Here is an 18694-nt window from a genome sequence, read left to right on the forward strand (position 1 = left end):
TCGACTTTCTACATTAATTGTAGACTGTTACATTACATTACTTACTGTTCCACAGCTGGGCACGGGTCTCCTTTCAGAAAGAGAAGGATTAAACCATTTTCCACCGCGCTGGTCGAGTGCGTATTGGTAGACTTCACATACCATAGATAACTTTTTACGTGCCTGGAATTTTAACCTCGTTCCTTCCTATCGAGAGGCAATGTTTCTTAAGTCTTTAGGTTATCACTGCTTTCAATTTATTTACATCTATAAGTACATTTTGTGTTATATGGATAGTATATGAATCAAAATCTTATTGATATAAAAGGTATATTCCTGCATTATTTTTATAAATATTCTTTGTGTTCATATTTTGAATGTTGTATATAGGAGTAGAGCGTATCAAACACAAAATGAGCAAAAATCGTACGTCAGCACGACATATCGTTACCCTGTCGTGTCGTAGCCTTTAAATACACGATAAAAATAAACCAGTAATGGTCGGTACTGTCAATGATATGTATAGATAATAGTTATTATTTTATCGTTGTCATCGCTACCATAGTGTAGGATCGTGTGCAGATGAAATAAACATATTTATTATGATACTCTATTTATACTAGCCAATGTCATACTGAACACGGAATTAGCAGTACTTTGAAGTTTTCCAAAATGGTTCAAACTAAGAGAGTGTTAGCTATATACACTGGTGGCACTTTTGGGATGTTGAAAAATGAAAAAGGAGGTGAGTATTTTTAGTTATTTTTTTACAATATATATTTTCTTTAAAGTGAATTTTTAGTCATGTAAATTCAAATAGCATTAATTTAAATAATACTTCGAGGTGCCTCGCTGTGGAAAAAAAGCGGTATAATTACATGCTTTAGTGATAATAATTGATTTTCATATGATTTATTATGATTTATTTATGATGATTTTCTTTTAGCATATGAACCGCTTAAGCAGCTACATAATATTTATATTTAAAAATACATCAAAATATATCATATCGAGAAATCAACTACGAGTACGTCGTTAGTTTTATTTTACAATGATACAATGATAGAACATACTTTAATTATTTTGAATTGACATACATTTATATAACTTTTATCTATAGTGCTGGTGCCCCAGAAAGACATAGAAAAGGTTATCAGAAGACTCCCCCAACTACACGATAACGAATATTGGACACAGAGTCTTTCTAAGTCTGATAAAAAAGAATATCTCGCAATACCAGGTAATTTGAACATTAAAGGTTCTAGTTTGATTCCTGGCTCATAGTAATTTAAAATATGTTAAAATCTAGATAATAAAATAACTCTGAAATATAACTGTAAAAAGAGGAACGTACCCCAGATTCGAATTCTGGACCTCTTCGTAACTGTGAAATGAGAAGCTGATTTTTAAATTACGATTCTGTAATTAAATCGATTTTGTAATTAATTAAATCATCGATTTAAGTAAACTCACTACAATGAGAGCAAAATTTTTCATTAATATGAAAATGTATAAATTAAGTCATCGATCTAAGTAACACTTTAAATTTTACTTATTTTTCAGATGGCAAGGACACGGACCTCAAGGTGTTATACAAAATATACGAATACGAGGAACTAAAGGACTCTTCAGATTTCACAACTGATGATTGGTTGCGAATGGCGAGAGATATAAAAGTAAGCCTTTAAAAATATTATATTTAAAATAACCACAGTTCAGCACCGTAATACCGCAGTTTACAAAATGAATCGATCGATCGTACAATCGATCATTTAATGTTGATCGACAGATGTTAGGATGTTACCACACTAATCGATATGATAACGATCTACGATTAAATGGATTAGTCGACATTGATCACTTTTAAAAGGTTACTTTATATAAACTCAATGATCAATCGACGACAACTAACAATCGATCGACTATCTTTATTTTATCAACCATCTGCCGAATAGCCTTATATTATTGATCGTTCTTATTATTGCACAACTATACGCACCACTTACAAATATGTAGATAAGTTAATTCTCACTAAGAACTTTATGACCGATAGTGATGCTTCTCACTAATCTAGTTATATAAAGAGTACCGATATAACTTTTGATAATATTAGATATTTATATCGTATAGTAACACGGTTATAACTGTACTCTGTCATATTACCTAATGTAAAACTTGTTATCGAATTCCCATTCTAATTTGTAGTTGTATTCTTTGGTCTTCGACCAAAAACGACATAAAATCCCCATGGCAATGTATTAATATACTCTTTGTTTTAAATCTCAAACAAAGTGGATTCAGACGTTCCTAAGATTTAAGGAACTAACGAGGTTATTGAAAAATCAAAATTGGGGGTTTACGTCTTGCAAATAAGAGAGTATCTATGTGATAATCAATATCAGGAATCTTATTTGAAATCTCTCTTTAATACGTGGTTACTACTAATAATCTAAATTATATTTTTTATAATATCTTATGCTGCTCCGAAAAATGTACGTTACTATACCCATACTTATACCTATCTCAAACAAAAACAGGAGAATATCTTAATTTTGTCATAAAACCAAGTCACTGTATAATATTGTACCAACATTGGAAATCCTATAAAAATCCGGTTTGTGTTCCTGTAAAATCACTGTTCCTGCAAGTATTGTTATCTACATAATAATAATATTTTCAGAAATTCTACCATGACTACGATGGTTTTGTGGTCCTCCATGGTACTGACACGACGGCGTACGGCGCATCAGTCTTGTCGTTCATGTTGGAGTCGGTTGGCAAGACCGTGGTCCTCACTGGTGCGCAGGTACAAGAATTTAACCAAAATAATAGTTAATTTACTACCCACATTGGACATACTGACCCATAACGGGTAGCGGTCGTCAGAAGAGATTTAAGCGTCACTAAAATAAGAGTAAGAAATAACTATAAAATTTCTAAAATGACCGTCAGTGCTTTTAGGAGGGCAAAAAGTACGCTTCTGGCCGTTTTATTTTTATTTAGAATCAAGTTATATTATGGTATTGTTTTTGTTTTTATATTTTTGTTGTTGTAAATAAGTTATTTTATATTTATAGTTTAATTTATTAATTTTCTGTAAGTTTAATTATAATTATACATATTTTTCAGTTACTAAAGTATAGTGATTTCTAGTTATTGCAGTTATATAAGTATCTTCTTTTAAATATAATACCTAACTATTCTGAAAAAAAACCATATAACATTTATAAAAATTACTTACATGTGCTTGCGCTAACCCTAGCGGTCGCCTCTGATACGCTAATTGCTTTGTGCTCTTAGGTGCCGATATTCCAGCCTCGTAGCGATGGCCTCAACAACTTCCTATGCTCGATCCTGATCGCAGCCACGCAGCATATACCAGAAGTTACTGTTTTCTTCGGTTGCAAACTGTTTAGGGGTACTAGGTATGAATATAATACTTACCAACGTACTAATTTATTTCGCTACACTCATTCAGGAAAGATTTGACCCAAATTATTTTGAAACTTTTACACAAACATTAATAATCATCGAAAACACTGAACTGTATTGCTTGTTTATTATTTTTGATAACGACACATTTTTAGAGAATTTTAATCAATACTAAATAACAAATAATGTCATTAACGATTCCTATTAGTTATGTATTGCGTCGGGATGCAGCAGCCTGGATACAGAAAGACCGAATTAGTTTTATATACGAGTATGTATTTAATCAAAACCGAATATTACATGTTTTGGATTAAATCTAACCTAAATAATAGCTAACTATCCTAAGTGACTTGCTGGGGCAATGTTAGCGCCCAGAGTGAATTCCCACGTTCGGGACTATGAGGTGGCAACGTAGGTGGCGGAGTCAGTGTTCCCACGGCACGGCGGCGGTGCGGAATCGGATTTCTTCGTAATAATTTTGTTTAAGGCGAGTGCCTATAAGGCCAATATATAACATATTATTCAATATTTACTATTTTCAGGGTTAAAAAAGTATCAAACACGCGCATATACGCGTTCGATTCACCAAACTACCCTCCTCTGCTCGAAGCGAAAGTCAGTTTGGAGGTGGACCCGAAGATGCTGATTCACCCTCCGGGTTCGGTGCCCGACGAGTGCAGGTTACACGACAAGTTGTCCACCAAGGTGTATGTGCTGAAGGTGGCTCCAACGATCACACCTGAACTTATCAGAGCTGTATTGAAGGGCATGGATGGTAAGCATTACCTATGTAATCTTATTTTAATACTGGCTAATATTTTAATGTGAAAGTGAGTTTATTTGTTTGTTACGCTTTCACGTCTTAAGTACCACACCGATTGTCATGAAATTTTGTACACGTTGACAGGGGTCCACAAAAAGACATAGTAGACTAAAAAGCAATTTTCTTGGGGGATAGATAAAAACAACTATCGACTTCTGACCGTGAGCGAACCCGCGGGTAAAACAACTTTTATTTAGGTTCACCTGTCTGTCAGGAATCAAATATTAAGTAAAATTTTACCCTCTTTCCAGTATCTATTCCGCTCCAATTTTATGATTTGATTTGCCTGACTATGCACGATTACCTGAATAAGGAAAAACGTTAGCTAAAAAACCACACATTATTTTTATCTCGAAATAAAAAAAGTAATTTCCCATTTCAGGAGTAGTCTTAGAAACGTACGGTAATGGCAACATTCCGATCAAGAGGAAGGAGATCTACAAAGAAATAGAAAGGGCAGTCAAGAACAATGTCTTAGTGGTGAATGTTACACAGTGCATCAATGGAACTGTCCTCGGCAAACCCTTCTATGAAACTGGTTTAGTGAGTATTGTATTTTTTTTAGTATAGACATAGTAAACGAGGATACAGTTAGCTTCATGGTAAGTAGCTATTCATGAAAATCTAACTTAGAATTCATTTCAACTGCTCATAAAACCAGAACATTTAGCTGTTTGATATTCAATGACGGGGCTAAGGGCTAAACTTGGAAGGGCGTGGAAACAAAAGTAAATTAATGTATTACTTTGCTAACAATTAAAACATATTTAGTTACTTTACCTAAAAGTGTTTATGAACAGCAGTGGCCACTTACCATCAATTGAACTGTATGTTCATTTACTACATAATAAAAAAGAAAGAATAATAAATTCGCAGTTATCTTTTCAAATAATTACAGATATCATGCAGGTAGCTAATTACAATCCAGGTGCAAATATACATAATATGGCATGATTTTCAAGACTATGGTTCTATACCAATGAACCTATCTACTGATACTATGTGATAATAATCTTCTTTGTTATGTTCAACAGTTGCTGCTTGAATGTGGCGTGGTGCCAGCATTCGATATGACGGCTGAAGCGGCGTTAGCCAAACTGTCATACGTGCTCACGAAAACTGAGCTCAGTTATGCTCAGAAAGTGGAGGTACAGACATAGAAGCGCTAAATAGTTTTCATAATGATTTACAATTTTTGTAATGATCTATCAGCCAATAGATTGTTTTTTATAATATAGGAGTAGCAGACCTGATGGTAAGTAGCTACTGCCGCCCATGGACATCTGTAATCAACCCCAGATAGGATTAGATTCCTACCGGAGATCGGACACAGATGCGCCGCTACCACTGAAAACTAAGCTGGAACGCCTCGGAAAAATATGTCTCCCTTACCACACCCTTCAAACCAGAACACAGCAGCGCCTAACGCTGCTGTTATGAGGCAGAAATAGGTGTGGCGGTGGTGCCGCCGGAGTCGAACCGCAAATGGTTCTACCAACTTCACTTAGCGTCTTATCAGAATTTACCAGGATTTCTGGGGGCAATGAAGGGTGACGATTGATATTAAAATAATGATGTTAAGTCCAATATAATTAATTTTGTTATCGCGTTTACGTAACTAAAATTCTTATCATTATTTTTTACAGTTGATGAAGACGAGCATCAGAGGAGAACTGTATAACCCGAATCATTAAAAATAAATGTACATAATTAAGTAAAACGTAATAATTAATGTAATAATTAATAATATAGTAAACGTAATAATTAATTAATTAATTAAAAAATCTTATTAAAAATGGTGTTGTTTCTTGCTTATCTTGTTTATTACCTGTATCATAGATTAGTAAAGATACTTCGCCGCCTCGAAATTGAATGAAGCCACAAATGGCTTATTAGTAAGTTCTTGTTTTGAATTCTTGACAAATTAAAACATTTTTAGAGAAAATTTACGAATAAACAACTAATACTGCGTAATTTACATAATAAATAAATAATTATTTCAAATATTTTAGGAACATTTTAGCACGGAGATGTGGCAAAACTTTTTTACGCAACTATTTCAATTCTCAAAAGTGGGTACATTTTCTTGTTAGGAGTGGATAATCTTTACTAATCTATGACCTGTATTTATAAATTGAGTGAACCTCAAAAATAATATTTTTATGAGATAATCAGGTTCTGTATTGGTTACCAAAGTTAGTATTGGTTTAAACGTAGAATCCTGGTTAAAGAAAGAAATACACATCATCCCTGGAAAATATAATTATTACTATGATAGGAAGAAAGAAGACAGATAGATAGATAGACAGAAGATATATTTTTAGTATGTATAACGTAGTAAGTTATTTTACATTAGAGATTAGTAATTTGTTTTACTTCTTCTCCATAACGAAACACCTTGTGAAGTGGTGGTAGTTGTATTCACATTCAAAAAGTGCTCTGTAAAGAACCTATTTTGAATAAAAAAAAATGATTTGATTTGATTTGATAGGATTAGGAAATAAAAACCATAGTACAAATTACACACATTTTATTTCAAAAATAATCATTTGGTAGATTTATCCACACCATACACGTTTAATATCGAAAATTGCATAGATATTCAAGATACAACTGAAATATAAATAAATAAAAAAAATAAGTAAAGTCTATAAGTTTCAAAGAAGCGACTATGTAACAAAGTTTTGTCTACTGCCAAAAATAATAATTTGCGCTTTAAACTTCACGATCTAATACCTAAGACATACATGTTCTAGTTCTTGCAAAAATACACCATTTTTTTTTATTTAACACTCAATTCTAAGTACAATCACAGTCACAAGTGATCCATTATGGTTTCCGTATTAAATAGAGAAGCGAAAATATATTGAATTATGAACACCAAGGTCGTAGCTTAGAATATAGAAAATACACAGATAGCGCCTAAAACTTTATAAGTAAAACGTCGTAGTAGAATTACAAAACGCTTCCTTGCTCGAAGTGTCACTGTCTAATAATAATAAACAGAATTCCACAATATATCGGGAAAATTCAAAAGATAAAAGCCAAAAGCACCGAAAAATAGCGACACATTAAGTATGTATTTCGTGTATTATTTATATTCTAAGTAGGATATACTCACATTAATCACATCGAAAGTGGAAAACATCGAAAAATTCAATACAGTTCTTTGTAATTGCTACCACTAAAGAATGAATGTGAAAATGGCGGTTTCCTCATAATACAAAGTGTAATTAATATATAGCCTTCAAATATATTTAATAAAAAACGATATTAAGAAACAAAAACTAGATTAAATAAAAGTTTTACTTCTTCATGAAAGTTATTTTAAAAAATAACTAAAGAAGAACAGTAAAATCATTATAAATTAATAAAGAAACAAAAATATAGAAATGAAAAAAATAATAAAAATATTTTTACAATATTTACTTACATAATACATACGTGTCTTTAGTAATCATCACTGTCATTATTATTATTGTATACAGAAAGAGATGCAAATAATAAAAAGAGCGTGCGAAAAAGAGACGGAAAACGAACACCATTTCCAATTTCATTCTTTAAAGGGTTCCATAGATTCTATTCACACACTCAAGAGGTAAATATCATCAAAATCACTACGGGGCAGTGCCTAGAAGGAGAACACTTCGATTTTTATTATTCTGATATATTCAAGAAGTACAAAATCTAAGATACACTTTCTAAGTTACGCCTAGAATCTACCGTTACAAAAAATACTAACCTCGTCTATTCATTACTCTTTGGCCCGTGCCAGACATAAACAAATATTTGAACAAAAAATTTGCTCAAACATTTGAACACTTATTTGATTATTGTTTTTAACCTGTCACTCATGCCATGGTCTCTTAGCAACTGGACTTTGCGCATGGGTAGCAAGCTCCGCACATATTTGAAGTTTAAACGCTTTGATGTGAGCTCGAAAAAAGTGACACTAAATGGCAAAGTGCAAATATTTGAAACAATTCTCAAATACCCGTGCTTCACTGTGTTCAACCATGCGTTCAAATATGTGTTCAAATGATTGTGCTATGTCTGGCACGGGCCTTTACTTACCATGAAAATATCATGGAAGTTTGTTTGTGTGTAATGCGCCCGTTATATTATTTTCTATCTGTCAAAACTGTCAAGTTTGAATAGTGATGCTCGGATTGCAATAAAATCGATTCGAATGTGATCGATTATTATCGATATTAGTCAAGAGAAAGGTTAATTCGCATTTACTGCGTCTTTTTTATAAATGGCATTTTGAAACAATAATTTATTGTAATAGATTATTTATAATATATAATTTGTAATTTTTCAGGAATTGATCGGATTTTAAATTGACATTTAAATTTCAAAATTATTTTAATTATTAAATTTATACAAGCAATAACTATTATGTATGTCATTATTATTAAATTTATTATTATTATTGTCTCTTAACTGCTAATAAATACGACAATTGACAGACTTGTAAATGTCAAATAGAAAATAACATAGTAGACAGAGTGAAATAAAATAAAGTAAATTATTAATTATTACTATATTAAATAAGAAAACAATACTTGAGAAATCAATAAACTTTTATGTACCTAATAGGGGAAGCAAACGGGCATGCAGTCCACCTGATGGTAAGTGGTTACTGCCGCCCATATACATCTGCAACCAACTCCATATAAAACGGTGTCTAACTGAAGCTGATATCAAATAATGATGTGCCGAGTCGGCCATTTTCGGTATTCGAGTACATTAGTACTCATATAAAAAAGAATCTAGTCTGTACTCGAGTACACAGTATTCACAAAGTACTCGAGTGCTTTGTAACACAGTCCAATACCAAGGAAGACAAAAAAATGCCACTCACTAAACGAAATTATACAAGTTGTTACTAGTACGAGTAGTACTTGTAGTGTACGAGTACCGTCAGTATTCGAGTATCACCGGTACTCGAGTATCACTATTGGTACTCGAGTGTGCGAGTTTATGTAAGTACTCGAGTACTGACTCGAGTCGACTTGACTCGGCACATCTCTAATATCAAATGCATCGCTACCCTTGAGGACTAAGTTGGAATGCCTCGTGTCTGCCTTATCACGCTCAAACAACCAGATCACAGCAGTCCAACTGCTATAAGACAGAAATATATGTGGCAGTGGAGGTGACACAGTTGTACTGCGAAGTTGTAACACCTTTATTTTAACATTTTATATCATCCCCTTAAAACGACAAGTTGTCAATAATTGTGAGAAACAGATATTTGCGTCTCTTACACATGTCAAACTAAAATGATAAAATCCAAGATTATAACATATATGTGTTACATATGTACTACACGTACTGAATTTCATATTGATTCACATTTTTATACCTCGGTATTATAATAATATCTTTTCACATATACGTAAAAATGTTCTTATATTTTAGGTACAACATTAAATAACGGATAGTGTAATTTAGAGCGAATATTTAAAGACCAACTTGCATTTTAAGACTATGATATAATAAATAAAATAAAAAATTCAAAACAATAGTCACTTTGGTCAATACAGTAATAAAATTGATGTTATATGATTCATTCTGCTATTTCAATGCTAATTATTGATAATACAATTGATAATATGATGACAAATAAATAATAATATGACAAACATTAATTTTCACATACAAATATTGTATAATATAATTATTGTAATAAATAAATCTTCTATTCCGTACATAAGAAAATTTTTTTCGGGTTATAAATTGAAATATTTAGCTGGTTATTGTAAATAAAATGGAAAAGTTATTTATAACGTATAATATACTAATATTATTGCTTATTCATTTCAGATATCGGTTAAAATAAATGCAATCAAAGTTTGTTCGAGAGGCTTTATAACTAATGAGGTACATATATTTAAAGAACCTTTAGTACGATTTTCTCTTAAACACTAGAATATTATAAGAGGTTTGTACGTCAATATTGTAGAATAAAATATAAGCAAGAGTAATATGAATTACAGCATCCCACGCTGCAAGTTTAAATGAAGTCGGATTGAAAATATTAGATTTTTCGAAATCATGATTTACAAAAAACGATTTTGTTCGATTCGATATTAGAAATTATTATTCGTAACGGTAAAGGAAAATATACATCTTCTTAAAAAATGTTGAAGACTAATAATGTCCTCAAATATGTTCGAAAACTAACAATGTCCTCAAAATGTTTAAGGACTAATAATGTCCTTAACCAGCATGGGAAACATTGACGTTTATCATCGTGAGTCCCAGAAGTGGAACAATATTGGATTAATAATAATATTTTTGCAAATAACATAATAAAAAGAAATTTTACGTTCATGGCACGTGAAATAGAATCATTTCGAGTTTAACAGGCGGTGACTCCCGTCTTCTTCGTTGATAGACTCGGTTCATCTAGAAATAAAAAAATATATGATATTAGCTATTTAGTATTATTGTTGAAAATGAATTAGTACAAAAATTCTTAAAAGATAGTTATTTTATAAATAATGGATTTTTCATCGTGTTCAGCACCTTAAAAAGTTGGTGTTCTAGAATATTTTGTACGATGGTAAATCCCCGTGCCGAAATATGCATTGTCCTAAAACAGTATGGGCGTTTGTTCCATCATGTATGTTTATGCTGGCACGCGTGTCCCATCCACATGAGTACCACTTGCGTCCTGTCGTTTATGCGTGTCTGCGGAGTATATGCGGAGTATATGTTCGACTGCATTGTTTCTCTGTCTACACCTGCGCGCAACAACTTCAGAGCGGACTAGAAATTTGGCGCGGACTATACGCGTGCGTAACACGCGTGATATGAAACGCGTTCATGGTGCTCTTGCGCAACACTTGTTTTATAATATATAGTAGTAGACGAGCATCCACCTCTTGGTAAGTGGCTACTACAGCCCATGAACATCCGTAATCAACCCCAGATAGGATTAGATATTTCTACCTGCGTTTATGCGCTGCCGTGTTCACCAGAACACGGCAGCGCTTAGCACCGCTGTTATAAGGCAGAAATAGGTGTGGCGGTGGTGCCGCCGGAGTCGAACCACAAAGGGTTCTACCACCTCAAACACGTAGGGAAGACGACGCCCGCAACAATCCTGCGTAAAAGTAAGATCGCCAGCACTATCGCCGGAACGGGGGACACTCACCGCTGGGCGTGGCGGGGTGCAGCCGCTTGAGCACCTGCGCGAGGTCGAGGCCGGTGAGCGTGCGCAGCGCGGGCGGCACCGCGCCCGCCAGACGCGCGATCTCGCCCGTAGCGCCACCGGCACCGTCGCCCACGAGCACTATCTCGTCCGTCTTCGCGAGTGGCGCTGAGACTTCCGCTGCGATCTGGGTACAACAAGGCATTGTATTAGAACAGTACATACGAAGAATTAATACGTTGTAGTAATAATTGCAGCGCAGGGGATGAAAGCGAAAGGAGAGACAGGGAAAAATGGCCAAAAAGGTAATGAAAAGAATAGGGCAGAAAGTGAAAGGAAAGAGAGAAGAAGAAGGGGAAGATGGGTAAGGAAATAGAAAATATAGGAGGGGCGAAGGAAAAATAGAACAAGAAGTAGATGGGAAAGAAGAAAATGAGAAGGAAACACAAAACAAAGTAGAGGGCAAGAACAAGAGGAGGGGAGAGGAAAGAAATGCAGAAGGAGTAGGGGTCACCAAGTCAAGAATGTCTCAGAGATAAATAGAATAAGTCGTTAAACGAAACAAGATGAGGAATAAGAAAATTCTTTTTTGAAAATCAAAAATAATCGGTCATCGGTAAAATACGAGTCGTAGTAAGGTGTATAGTAGATATCAATAGCAACAGCAGTAATAACGTAACATTAGAAGTGATAACATACCTTAGGCAGCGCCTCGAGCACAAGCGCCATGATCGCCGCGTCGCCGTACTGCTTGTACACCTTCGCCTTGGCCAGCATGCGCTCAGCGTCCGCCTTGCCAACGTCTCCTATGGCCGTCGCCTCCGCCAAACCCAGCACCTTGATGCGTTCCGCGTCCGCCTTCGCCGCTTCCACTGTTTGTGTGCTGTAAATTGTATTGGGATTGTTTAATATCATCGTCATCGTTAGTGTTATCGTCATTGTCATTAATTATGTTAACGTCATCTTAGTCACCCTTAAAACGACATTGTCATCATCATTAATGTCAATATCATTATCATCAATATCATTGTCGTTAACTTCAAAATCGGCATTATCAATATCATTATCATGCTCTCCATTATTATCGTCCATGTCATCGTCATTTTCAGTATCATCGACATCATTATAGTCAACGTTACTAATGACATCGTCATCATTACGACTATTATCACCATCAACGTTATAGTAACAATAAACGTCATCGTCTTCATCATCACTACTTTCATCCTCACTGTTATTATTATCATCATCGTTATAGGCACCATTAATGTAGTCGTCATTATTAGTATCATCGCCATCACCGTTGCGAACGGTATCGTCAATATCATCACAATTAATGACATGTACCAAATAATAAAGCAAGTTAAATAAAAGCTTGTAATTACCGTTTGCCCTCGGCGATGGCTTGTAGGCGGTAGGCTTCCGCCTCAGCCGGCAAGCGGACGGTGGCTACTAGCTCCTCTTCACGACGCATGATCTCTTGTTGTTCCACCTGTTAACAAAATATAATTGTGTTTAGACAAAATTGTTGGCGATCTTAGCGTTTAGTGTAATAATATTCAATTCATAATTGGCTGCAGTGTTAGGCACTGTATTAACGACACATTATATCTTCTCTCTCTTTCCCATCCACTCTTTCTCTGCCTCTGCTCTCTCCTACTCTTCCTCTCCATCTCCCTCTTAGACGTCTCCTCTCCTTTCAGTCTCATATCTCTCTCCTAATCCTCCTGTCCTTTTTCTCCCAAGCTTTTCCCTTCTCCGCGATCTCTGGTATTACAAATGTCTAGGCAAAAACAGCCCCTTTACAGACAGCCAGCCGTATTAAAAAATAAAACGACTATTGTTATACTCGTACATCTATTTGTGAAAAACTCAAATAACCTTACTATCAACATTAATTTTACTTCTGTCTTGTTTAGTTTTCCAGTAGGTCACATGCCAATCGCATCAAGAAATTCCAATTCTGGATGAATTTAATCCATACCTCAATCTGCTTACGACGCTCCACAACTTCGATTTGTATCTCTTCGTTTCTTATTTTCTGCTTTATTTTCGCCGCTTGCAATTCGTACGCCAGTGCCGCCTCGGCTTTCTGCAAAAAAAAATAACATGTTTGCATATCGACGTTCTCATACGTGGAGTGCTTGCATATCGACGTTCTCATACGTGGAGTGCTATTTAGAATGATATAATTCTTAGGTAGATTTCAATCGATCTATCCCATTCAATCCCCGCATCCCATTCAACTAGGGGTCGCAATACCGGACCATCTAAGCAAAACCGGTATTTTCGGTACTGACCCTAGACAATCCCGGTATTCCGGTTTTTTCGATATTTCCGAGATTATGATAAAGTTACTAATTTTTATTGAGCATTTTACTATGTAATGTTAATTTAGTGGTATTTCGAAGGAAAATAGGTCCTATTACTTAATACCAAGTTAATTACAGAAGTTTATGATTTATTAACGACCTTATGAGTTCCGAATTCATCAATAAATAAATTATATAAAAATATAATTATGTGGAAAGCTGGAAAAAAATATCTCTGTAGTCGTGCACTCTTGACAGAGTGGTCGTGGCATGATGATGACAACTGGTCAGTCATCCACAGGTGCCTTGAACAGTTGCTCTTGCGATCCTTCGCCACCGCCTTCTATGCTGGCCTTGCGGCAACACTCGACGAGGGAACATTGTGTGCTAGATTTTATAAGGTCTGTTCAGCGTACTCGCTGAACAGACCTTATAAAATCTAAATCCAGCGGCGATCTGCCGCGTGACCTCTTTCCTTCTACCCTTCACTGAACTACAAGCCGTACTACTGAGTTCTCGTCCCTAAATATGTGGCCGAAATATTTTAGTATACTAATCCAGATAATCGTAGATCCTGGGAATAGTATTTCTAGGGCATCAATTTTACGGCGATTGCATCCGAATCGTCTACGTCTCCGCAGCGTACAGAAAGATAGGAAAAACTAGGAGGAGTCGCCAATGCATCGCCTGCTTCGAAGGAGAGCTCTTTTTACACCCCTCTTGAAGGGCCCCATGTCATAGTCCTGAGGGAACACCTCAGGAGGAAGTTCATTCCACATTTTGCACGTACGCGGCAAAAATGAATGATCAAACCGAACCGTGGAGGACCGCCACGGGTGCAGTTGATGTGGATGGAACTACATCCTTCGGATTTAGTTCCTTCAGAGTATTCTTGATTTCAGACACAAGTCGGATTCTGCTTTCTTCCACGAATGTCCGAGAGGTGTCCGCACGGCCTGTGTACATAGCATCTCCCGTGCTATCATCTGCATAGCAATGAATGCCACCGGTTTGTAGCAGCAAATCATTGATATGCACAATAAAAAGCGTTGGAGATAATACAGACTCTTGGGGCACGCCAGCGTTGATGAGCTTCGTGTCTGAGCAGCACCCGTCAACTACGACCTTAATATGCCGCTCAGACAGAAAGCTGGCTGTCCATGTGCACAACCTCTCGGAAAGACCTTAAGATGGTAACTTCGCGAGCCCGAGCTTAGGGCCCTTCCCTATGCCAGACCCGGTCAAAGGCCTTAGCGATGTCCAGGCTTACGGCCAATGCCTCCCCGTTGCTCTCAACAGCTTGTGCCCAACGTTGAGTGAGGTACACAAGAAGATCACCAGCTGATCGGCCCTTTCGAAAACCATATTGGTCTGTTTTGGTGTTTTTTGATATGTTGCGGTTCCTCCAAATCTTATCAAGCCTATCGACAGCAGATCTTGTTAAAGCGAAGATCGTGTTGGCGGGTTATTTTTTGAAGCCAATTGTCATAATTGTCATTGTTATAATATATTTATGAAAAGTATATAATCTTCCTCTAAATGTTTCTTTCATTGTGATACACCAGAAATATAGCATAAAACTATAGCTACTGCACTTCCTTGTCGACCCTTTTGTATGAAGTGTAATGAAAATAGAGTGGGCCCAGTGTCGTGGTCACTGTCCATTTTCCCAGACGCCATTACATATGGTATGCAACATGTCAACCTCGAGTTCATCCATTGATCGAAACACTTCAATAGGAATATCATCTGTGTCAATTGCTTTGTCGAGTTTTAATAAATTAAATAGCAGCGCGTACTTCATCTTTGAATATACATAGATGGTTCTTTTTGTATATTATTTTTTGGCATATGTTGTGTGTAAGGTTGCACTATTAGAGAAAAGTGCAGTATTTTTGCCATACTTTGACGATTTCCTTAATTTCGGTAACAATCACACCATCAGAATCCTTAATAGCCCATGTTCTGGATTTAAATTGATGGGTTATATATCGGATTTTTTAAAGAGATCTTTTATTTCAAATCGATCAGAGTGTCCTTCTAACTCTACGATGATGTTTTTAAGATGAGTATTAAGATTTCTTCTGCATCCAGCTTGTATTTGTGCATTCAGTTGATTTAGGTTCTGAATAGACGAACCTTTTCTTTAGCTCTCCGACGAAGTTATACAATACGCCAAGTCTCACCTGACATCCAATGCTGATGTTTGTTGATTTTCATAGGTTGTGTCGATTGTAACGCTTGTTTAATATGGACTTTTGCATTGTGCCAGAGTCCATTGGAGTCAATTTGTATGACTTTAACTTTATTTTGTTTTATTTTACTAAAAACCGAAAATACCGAATATCCCGGTTTTTGTAAAATTAAAACCGGTATTAATAAGACCTAAATTTGGCCCGGTATCCCGGTATTTTCGAAATCTCGAATACCGGATTGCGACCCCTACATTCAACCCATTACTGTCCCACTGCTGGGCACGGGTCTCCTCTCAAATTGAGAAGGATTAGGCCATAGTCCAACGCGCTGGCCAAGTGCGAATTGGTAGACTTTACATACCTTTGAATTTTTTTTAAGATTTCTCAGGTATGGAGGTTCCCTCACGATGTTTTCCTTCACCGCTTAAGCAAGTGATAATTAATTTCTAATACGCACATAATTTTAAAAAATCAGAGGTGCGTGCCTGGAACCTCGGACCCCTCGATCGAGAGGCCGAGTTTCTTAACCACTGGGCTATCACTGCTAGTAGAACACAGCACCGCTTAAAACTGCCGTTATAAGGCAGTAATACAAGTGGATACTCACAGCAGTGTTGACTTCTTGGTCGAACTGCGCCTTCTGTAGCTTGAACATTCTCGTGTTGTCTTCTATTCTGGTGTCCATCGAATACTTCACGTCCATCGCGCTCTTCTCGCATTCCGCTTCCTGAAGAAAAAAATGAGAGCATTTATTTTATTTTATTTATTTATTCATGATCACCAACATAATGTACACCAAATAAAAGCAACAATCATAAATACAGAGAAAAGAGGTACCTAAGTGTCATTACAATTATAGTTGAAGACAGCCTGCAAATACAGTAAGCAAGTAACATAGCTGTAGACGCAGTATTATCATAATTACACTATTAAAAATCTAATATCACGAATCTAAAATATAATTAATTATTTATATCAACAGAACAATATGAAAAGAGACGAAAAAAACATGAAAATTATGTTGCACAGTTCAATTAGAATTGACGTTAAATCTTATTACAGCTTCACAAACGTGCAAGATATGGAAAAAAAATCATTAAAGGTACAAAAACTCTCAACCAAAGCCACATAAATTGAATACACATTACACATTCACAACCGTGCAGGATGTGGATTGAACTTCCTCCTGAGGTATTCCTGGAGCGCTATGACATGGGACTTTTCAAGATAGGTGCAAAAAGAGCTCTCCTCTATGGCCGATGATGCACTGCAAATGTGTATAGGATACAGTGACTACTGTCTGCTTTACCTTAAGATCTAACTAAAAAACATTACAGCTTACTAGATTTAATGAGTTTATGATTTAATACTTAAGCTTATGCTTGAATGATTTAATACTTAATGCTTATGCTTGAATGATTTTATGATTTAATACTTAATGCTTATGCTTGAATGATTTTATGATTTAATACTTAATCCTTATGCTTGAATGATTTTATGATTTAATACTTAATCCTTATGCTTGAATGATTTTATGATTTAATACTTAATGCTTATGCTTGAATGATTTTATGATTTAATACTTAATGCTTATGCTTTAATGATTTTATGATTTAATAGTTAACGCTTATGCTTTAATGATTTTATGATTTAATACTTAATGCTTATGCTTTAATGATTTTATGATTTAATAGTTAACGCTTATGCTTTAATGATTTTATGATTTAATACTTAATGCTTATGCTTGAATGATTTTATGATTTAATACTTAATGCTTATGCTTTAATGATTTTATGATTTAATAGTTAACGCTTATGCTTTAATGATTTTATGATTTAATAGTTAACGCTTATGCTTTAATGATTTTATGATTTAATAGTTAACGCTTATGCTTTAATGATTTTATGATTTAATACTTAATGCTTATGCTTGAATGATTTTATGATTTAATACTTAATGCTTATGCTTGAATGATTTTATGATTTAATAGTTAACGCTTATGCTTTAATGATTTTATGATGTAATACTTAATGCTTATGCTTTAATGATTTTATGATTTAATAGTTAACGCTTATGCTTTAATGATTTTATGATTTAATACTTAATGCTTATGCTTGAATGATTTTATGATTTAATACTTAATGCTTATGCTTTAATGATTTTATGATTTAATAGTTAACGCTTATGCTTTAATGATTTTATGATTTAATACTTAATGCTTATGCTTGAATGATTTTATGATTTAATACTTAATGCTTATGCTTGAATGATTTTATGATTTAATAGTTAACGCTTATGCTTTAATGATTTTATGATGTAATACTTAATGCTTATGCTTTAATGATTTTATGATTTAATAGTTAACGCTTATGCTTTAATGATTTTATGATTTAATACTTAATGCTTATGCTTGAATGATTTTATGATTTAATACTTAATGCGTATGCTTTAATGACTTTATGATTATAAACATATAGCCCCGTCAAAAACATTCGAGGTATTTTAATATCAATTCAGGCTACCTAGATATATGTATCTATGTAGGCGCAGTAGAGAATACATACTTCAGGATTTATCAAAATCCACCACCAAGAGCCGTAATAATAATAGTTTAAATCGGTATAGGGTATTATTATATTTTATTAATAATATATTGTTCTCGCATTTTAGCAGCATGGTAATAAATTGCTTCCTGTAAGCTGTTCCTCAGTACATTTATTCGCTGATATGCAATATCGTATGAGTAAACTTCTGACCCACTTAACTACCCCATGCCCAATAAGTTAGG

General features: G+C 34.9%; 2 protein-coding genes across 4 annotated transcripts in view; one reads left to right on the top strand and one right to left on the bottom strand.

The window, feature by feature from the left end:
• Window positions 1–506: 506 nt before the first annotated feature.
• Window positions 507–5394, top strand: LOC140746489 (L-asparaginase). Its single transcript, XM_073078642.1, has 8 exons — window positions 507–724; window positions 1100–1219; window positions 1543–1655; window positions 2660–2785; window positions 3280–3404; window positions 3954–4186; window positions 4617–4777; window positions 5269–5394. The coding sequence occupies exons 1-8, from the start codon at window positions 652–654 to the stop codon at window positions 5392–5394; spliced, it is 1077 nt and encodes a 358-aa protein (XP_072934743.1). The 5' UTR covers window positions 507–651.
• A 1353-nt stretch (window positions 5395–6747) lies between these two features.
• The window catches only part of Flo2 (flotillin-2), a 398911-nt gene continuing 386964 nt past the window's right edge, over window positions 6748–18694 (bottom strand). For all 3 annotated transcript variants that reach the window (XM_073078418.1, XM_073078419.1, XM_073078421.1), the window contains 6 exons: window positions 16514–16633; window positions 13384–13491; window positions 12785–12891; window positions 12099–12282; window positions 11403–11586; window positions 6748–10651 (listed from right to left, as the gene is read on the bottom strand). In XM_073078418.1, the coding sequence (XP_072934519.1) occupies window positions 10605–10651; window positions 11403–11586; window positions 12099–12282; window positions 12785–12891; window positions 13384–13491; window positions 16514–16633 (750 nt within the window). In that variant the 3' untranslated portion in view covers window positions 6748–10604. The remainder of the gene's footprint in view (window positions 10652–11402; window positions 11587–12098; window positions 12283–12784; window positions 12892–13383; window positions 13492–16513; window positions 16634–18694) is intronic.

Source organism: Epargyreus clarus, unplaced genomic scaffold, assembly GCF_041222505.1.
Source record: "Epargyreus clarus isolate Ecla_fem2 unplaced genomic scaffold, WU_Ecla_fem_2.2 ptg000012l, whole genome shotgun sequence".
NCBI classification, from domain to species: domain Eukaryota; kingdom Metazoa; phylum Arthropoda; class Insecta; order Lepidoptera; family Hesperiidae; genus Epargyreus; species Epargyreus clarus.

Bases quoted from the DNA above. Each gene is read 5' to 3' on its own strand.
- LOC140746489 (XM_073078642.1), top strand. From the start codon at position 652: ATGGTTCAAACTAAGAGAGTGTTAGCTATATACACTGGTGGCACTTTT. The intron at 2,786-3,279 runs GTACAAGAATTT...TTGTGCTCTTAG, and splicing joins TGGTCCTCACTGGTGCGCAG to GTGCCGATATTCCAGCCTCG. The intron at 4,187-4,616 runs GTAAGCATTACC...TTCCCATTTCAG, and splicing joins TGTATTGAAGGGCATGGATG to GAGTAGTCTTAGAAACGTAC.